General features: G+C 44.0%; 2 protein-coding genes across 2 annotated transcripts in view; one reads left to right on the forward strand and one right to left on the reverse strand.

Moving 5' to 3' along the window:
* The first annotated feature begins 1,934 nt into the window (after nt 1-1,934).
* Nucleotides 1,935-6,261, forward strand: gs17 (gastrula-specific protein 17). The gene is given in 3 exon segments (NM_001016546.2): nt 1,935-1,957; nt 3,928-4,279; nt 5,603-6,261. Coding segments are annotated over 2 exon segments (459 nt in total). The 5' UTR covers nt 1,935-1,957; nt 3,928-3,949; the 3' UTR covers nt 5,732-6,261.
* Nucleotides 4,209-7,244, reverse strand: part of cdk12 (cyclin-dependent kinase 12) — a 34,959-nt gene continuing 31,923 nt past the window's right edge. The window contains exon 14 of the mRNA XM_031893935.1: nt 4,209-4,331. Coding sequence (XP_031749795.1) covers nt 4,231-4,331 — 101 coding nt within the window. The 3' untranslated portion in view covers nt 4,209-4,230. The remainder of the gene's footprint in view (nt 4,332-7,244) is intronic.

The following is a 7,244-nucleotide window of genomic DNA, read 5'->3' on the forward strand; positions in this document are numbered from 1 at the left end:
GGGCTGCTGTAAGGTGCCATAGACACTCACTATTTATTGGGCTGGGGGGGGGGCTGTTTGGGCCTCTGTGTACTGGAAACACCAGGGCCTATTTTGTATCCCAATCCAGGCCTGTGGATGCCCAGTATTTACCATATGAACAAAGCCAAATGTACCCAAGAGGCAGATATATCAGTGGGGGGACCCCCTTACATCTATTGGGTTGCTGGTACTTAGGTGCTTTGAGCAAGTTCTCTTAGTGCTTTAATGGGCCAGAATACCCCTCGATTAATGGATAGAGCTTGTGCTGCACTTACTTTTTGTCAAGAAAAATCTAAAAATGTTGTTACTTCTTGATCCAAACAGTGAAACTGTTTTTACTCCATGTGTGTTCCCTGCCAGACAGATTCCTAGTATACATTTTCCATTCACCCTCTGTTGGAATTGATTTGAGCCCATTATGCCGGGGATTTATATGTGCAGTGGGAATCTGCTTTATCTACTATGGAAGCGCACTGGGGCCAGCAGAAAAAAAAATTCTGATGAAAACATTTGAGTTAGTTTTTTTTTTTTCACTAATGAAACTGGATTTGGATTATGGTTCAAAAACTCTAGCGTCTGGTATTCATTAAACATAAAAACCCCAGTAAACTCTAATGTAAACATTAATGTAAAATGTGAAAGCTTGTGAGTTTCTATAGAAGTCAATGGGAGTTGTGCTAAGAAAAGTCAATTAATAAAAGTCAGTTATAGCTTCTAGTGCTAACGGACTCCTGCTGCACAAGTATGGCCGCCCCCTCATAGGGGAACATGGGGCATCAGATAGGAATGTAAAAGCATCAGGCAAATACTTTAAAATTATAAATATCATGCAAATACAATGTTATAATGGAAAAAAGGTTTAATTTCTGGTGTCAGTATCTTTTTAAGATACCTTACAAGGACCAAACATGGAGTAGCTACAGTTTCCCTGTTTAGCCTTAAGGTCCCCATACATGAGCAGATCCGCTCGCTTGGCAATGCCACCAAGCGAGCAGATCTTCACCCGATACCCCCACCTACGGCGATCGGATTATGTGGGCGGCAATGGGGCAGTCGGTTTGGGGACCGCATCGGCTCGTTGATCTGACTGTATTTTCTAACCGGGGCGATCGATATCTGGCCAATTTTAGGCCAGATATCGGTCAGCCAGGCCCCTCGTTTCTGCCCCTACATGGGCCGATAAGCTGCCGAATCTGTCCAAGGGACCCATATCGGCAGCTACTATCGGCCCGTGTATGGGGACCATTAGATAGATATTTTCTGATTAAAACAATAGGCAAAAAGCATGTTCAGTCCAAGCCCTATTCACTGTACCCAGTGTTGAACTGGCCCACCAGGATACCAGGAAAACTCCCAGTGGGCCCAGGTGTCAGTGGGCCCTCCTGCTTCTGACTATTTGGCTAATTGCATGGTCATTCCCTATTTCTGTATGGGGAAAAGAGATGGAAGGATTGAGAAAAGAGACTTGGATAATAAAGAAGTTGAGGGGGGAGAGGAGGAATAATAGTTTAGAAAGTGGGCCTATGGCCCAAGGTTTCCTGGTGGGCCCCTGGCATCTCAGCCAGACACTGACTGTACCCACATTGGGGGTATACTGCCCCTTTAATGACTCAACCCTGATAACTCCCAGCACGCTTTAACCCTAGATAATATGTTTTAATATGCTAAAAATGGATGTTATGGGTGAAACAACACAACAACACAGGTTAATTGCAAATGAAGCCTATCTAGGCATTGTTATGGCAGTAGACGCCAGAGACACACCCAGCAATGAAAACAAAAAGCCCCACTATTGTATAGGTGTTGTTGATTAGAGCTGGGAGGTGTCAAACAACCCCTGGCCCCTCCCATTTGGGCTCTTTAAATTCCAGGTTAAGAACCAGTATCTATCAATATACAGAGAATACAGTAGCAGCAACAGCAGCAGGAATCAGGGGTATGTATACTTTACTTAAGCACACTTATCATTTTAGTGCTGATAATATCATATTATTAATATGATACTTGTAGATTGCAAGCTCTTTTAGGCAGGGCTCTCTTCACCTCTTGTATCGGTTAAACCCACTTATTGTACAGTGCTGCGGAATATGTTTCCCTATTGGAAGGTACAGGTATGGGGGACCTGTTATCCAGAATGCTCTGGACTTGGGTTTTCCTCATAAGGGATCTTTCCATAATTTGGATCTCCATAATTTAAGTCTGCTAATAAATCATTTAAATATTTAATAAACCCAATAGGGCTGTTCTGCCCCAATAAGGGGTAATTATATCTTAGTTGGGATCAAGTACAGGTACTGTTTTATTATTACAGAGAAAAGGGAAATCATTTAACCATTAAATAAACCCAATAGGACTGTTCTGCCCCAATAAGGGGTAATTATATCTTAGTTGGGATCAAGTACAGGTACTGTTTTATTATTACAGAGAAAAGGGAATCATTTAACCATGAAATAAACCCAATAGGGCTGTTCTGCCCCCAATAAGGGGTAATTATATCTTAGTTGGGATCAAGTACAGGTACTGTTTTATTATTACAGAGAAAAGGGAATCATTTAACCATGAAATAAACCCAATAGGGCTGTTCTGCCCCCAATAAGGGGTAATTATATCTTAGTTGGGATCAAGTACAGCTACTGTTTTATTATTACAGAGAAAAGGGAATCATTTTTAAAAATGAGAATTAGCTGCTTATAATGGAGTCTATGGGAGATGGCCTTTCCATAATTCAGAACAGGTTTCCGGATAAGGGATCCCATACATGTAATATAATGTTTTTTTGATTGGTCTTTAGTTTTTTCTAGTTAATAATTATCTGCCTTCCTCTTCTGGCAACAAAATGTATTGTTATAGTGTATTACTCTAATATTGATATTTCTGTCTGTCATTAAATCTACTGCCTGCCTGGCTGCTAGGGTAAACTGGACCATAGCACCCAAACAACTGCTGAAATGCAAACTGGAGAGTTGCTGGACAAAAAACTTAATAATTTTAAACCCTTAGGGATACAGACAGGTCAGACAATTACTTTCCATTCCCCCTCCCTCCTCACCATCTAATTGTGTAGCCTTGCATGGGCCTGGGCATCTGGTCCCCCATTCTGGCACATATACAAGATTTTGGGGTGATACAAAGCTTGCCTCATAACAGTGCCCACAAAATGGCAGCTGCCTGCTTGCTGTGATTGTGTAATTCCAAGACTAAAGGAAACAAGATTTATACTATTATTATATAGTGTAAGTGAAGTTTATTTTGCTTTACAAAGACAATAGAAAGGAATTTGGAATTATTTCTTAGGGTGACAGGTCCCCTTTAAATTTTAATGTTATAGAACAGGGGTGGGCAAACTACGGCCCGTGGGCCACATCGGGCCCGTTAGCCTTTTCAATTCGGCCCACTGACTCGTGCCACCGATTATGGCCCCTGATTGGTTGCGACCTGTGCGTGCATGTAACGTCAGCACGCATGGGGCGCAACAATATAAAAGGATGCAGTGGGGAGCCAGGCCAGAAGATGGAGCGAGCTGCATGTAGCTGGGGGGGGGGGGGGGAGATGAAGGGTGCAGGGAAGGATGCTGGGGAATGGAGCTGGAGGATGCTGGGGGTGGAGAATGCTGGGAGGGAGCAGTAGGATGCTGGAGGTGGAGCTGGAGGATGCCGGGAGGGAGCTGGAGGATGCTGGGGAGTAGAGCTGGAGAATGCTGGGTGTGATGCTGGGGGGAGCTGAGAGGCCCCGTAATTTGTAACACTGTCCCGGTCCGTCAGTAAGTCAATGTGGCCCCTGAGCCAAAAAGTTTGCCCACCCCTGTTATAGAATGTCCTATTCCTAGCAACATTGTGTCTTGCATACTTGGATGAGACAATTATACTGCTACTAAAAAAATTATTAATAAAAATGTTTCTCTTACAGTTGCAAATAAACAACTATAGCTATGTCACAGAACTGGGGCACCCCAGCGTTGGTCGGATGCGGGGTCCCTCGTTGTGCCAGTCCAACTACAAGGCATAGTTCACCAAAGGTTTGGCATTCTCCGCCCCCAGTGCAGCATTCCCATGAATACGGGCCTCAGCAGAGACGCAGAAGTCCTACCTCAAATCAGAGCTCGCACCCCAGGGGGCATAAAGAGTGGTCTCCGGGCCGATGGCAACTGCTTCAAAACCAGAGGCGAAGTTGGGGATGGAGCCCTACAACTCCACAGTTTGCTCCTCGATATCAAAGTAGTCCAGAACCCACGCCGTTCTTCCGAGGCGGTAATACACAAGTAAGATGTGATATATATCTTCTATAAATAGGGAGTACTCTGGGCCTTATGCCTAAAATGAAAATCAACAAAGGGTCAGTGCTCCAGGAACGTGTGCAGGAAGGGACTTTTATTACTGCAGGACCCCAATGGCCTTTGAGGCACCTAGCGTGTTTGTTTTCATGCCTTTTGATTGGCAAGCTTCCAAGACTGCAGACATTTCCGTGCTGGCCTGGTCTTGGGCAACACACTTGTCTATGGCAGTGATCCACAACCAGTGGCTCAGGGGCAATATGCTGCTCCCCAACCCCTTGGCTGTTGCTCTCAGTGGCCCCAAAGCAGATGATTATTGTTGAATTCCTGGCTTGGAGGCAAGTTTTGGAGGCATAAAGGCCATGTGTACTGAACAAAGCCTCCTATAAGCTGCCAGTCCATAAAGGGGCTACCAAATAGCCAATCATAGCCCTTATTGTTGGATTCCTGGCTTGGAGGCAAGTTTTGGAGGCATAAAGGCCATGTGTACTGAACAGAGCCTCCTGTAAGCTGCCAGTCCATAAAGGGGCTACCAAATAGCCAATCATAGCCCTTATTTGGGGATTACCATATACCCGGGGGATAATGCCCCTGATTCTCCCCAACGTTTAACACATGATTGTGGCTCAAGGATAAAAAAAAGTTTTGGGACCCCGGGTATACGGTAACCTCAGCAATTTCACTATCTATGCTGCAGTCATTAGTTTAAATGCCCCATAGGGGTAGATCAATACATTTGAATAGTGCCTATAACTTTAATCCCTAGGAAAAGACCAGCATAAAAGGGATTCCCTTGTTTCAGTCAAATAACTCCTATAACCTGCCAGTCCATAAAGGGGCTACCAAATAGCCAATCATAGCCCTCATTTGGGGATTACCATATACCCGGGGTCCCCAAACTTTTTTTTTACCCTTGAGCCACAATCATGTGTTAAGAGTTGGGGAGCAACAGAGGCATGATAATGATAAAAAAAAAAAAGTTTAGGGACCCCGGGTATATGGTAATCCCCAAATGAGGGATCAAATGTATCCCCAACGTATATGGTATAATGCCCCTGTTGCTCCCCAACGTATATGGTATAATGCCCCTGTTGCTCCCCAACTCTTAATACATGATTGTGGCTCAAGGGTAAAAAAATAGTTTGGGGACCCCGGGTATACAGTAACCTCAGCAATTTCACGGTCTATTAGTTTAAATGCCCCATAGGGCAGATCAATACATTTGAATAGTGCCTATAACTTTAATCCCAACATAAAAGGGATTCCCTTGTGTTTCAGGCTAATAACTCCTCTCCTACCACCCAACCATAGGTTCGCGGTAATCCCAAGACAGGAAGCTACAGAAGCGTCAGTCATTATTACAGTCCATCCATGCTAAAGGACCCATGGGCAGAATTGCAATCCAAAGCCACTAAAGCAACAGAGGCCCAAAGCCGATAGACTCCATGGGAATAAAACTTGTACTCGCGCTCCATGCAAGCGCCCAGGGAAACCAGTGCCCCAACGGTGGTGTATTGGTGCCGTATGTACTTTTTAATTCTGCCTTCTGCGAAGGCTGGCACAATGTGGGCACTTTAGACTTTACGAAGACAGAATATATTATTATTATTATTGAAGAATGGTAAGCCCCAAAAAAAGCCAATGAAGTGAATAAAGTACAACACATTTCAATCAATTGCCTCTCTCACTACATCTTTAGCTTTCATTATTTATTGAACACTGTCCAAGCCTTCCAGGGAATCAAATACCCCAAATATCCCCCAGTCTCAGTCACTGAATCTCATAGCAGGCCAATAGGCAATCAGCCCTTTCCAAGAGAAGAGACCCAGTATCATTAACCTTGGAATTATCCACAAACTGCTATGGATCGGCCATAAGTGCTACCAATGGTTACGGATCAATCAATGATCAATAGTCAATCTGCCCCTAAGCTCTTGCTCTATTTCCTATTGAATGGAAAAAAAAAAAAAGAATAATGGGTCTGTATGGTTTAACCTGTTTTCCCCCCAGTCTATGATACCATGAAATTACCTTACTGCCTATTCAGTTTTAAAGGCTAATAAAATCACTGATTCACCTTGCAGTTCAGTGCGCTATTGGATTATTTTTAAATGTTTTATAACTGGACAGCTAAAACCTAGGCAGTATGGGTAGCTGGCAACAGGTCTGGACAGAGAATCGAAATAGGCCCTGGCATTTCAGGTACACAGAGGCACAAACAGCCCCCCCAGCCCAATAAATAGTGACTGCCTATGGCACCTTACAGCAGCCCCTCTGGCATTTGCCAGAACCCACAGATTGCTAGTCCGGGCTTGGTTGCCAATGTTATTAAGTCACTCTACTTTTGATTAATAGACCTCTTCAGAGATTTAAGGGAACTCCATGCCAGCAGTAGATAATGATTGGCTTTATACCAAATGGTAACACGGAATAAGAGCCATAGGCCCTTCGGTGATTTTTGCCTTCTGACCATAGTATTTTAATTGCACACCCATACTATTAACCAGTGTGAAAATGCCAGTACTAGAGATTGTCAGGTGAGAACCATACAAACGCCGATCTTGTCATGAGGTGCCCCAACCATCCACTGAAGGCCTTTAGGGATTCACTGCAGAAACCAGGACTTGATGTTTTCTGCTTCCAAGAAGAAATAACAGGACAGCAGTGGTTTCAGACTTGTTGCTTGGCTCACTACAGGGTTAGCAATACAACAAAGGGGGGGGGGGGGGGGTAACCTAATGTACAAATGATATAAATGCTTGCAAAACAAGGTTTTCTGGAAAGTTTAGCAGCACTGAAAATACTCAGGAATTTTGGCACAGCAGGATCGGATTCAGAACAGGAGGCAGGTAGCAGCTGTGAGTCCAAATATACAACAGTGGCCCCCACTAGAGTTTATTACTAATGCCTTCTATGGCAACGAGCATTTAGTGTGACAAAGCATTTGGAAAAA

This window comes from Xenopus tropicalis, chromosome 10 (genome assembly GCF_000004195.4).
Source record: "Xenopus tropicalis strain Nigerian chromosome 10, UCB_Xtro_10.0, whole genome shotgun sequence".
NCBI lineage: Eukaryota > Metazoa > Chordata > Amphibia > Anura > Pipidae > Xenopus > Xenopus tropicalis.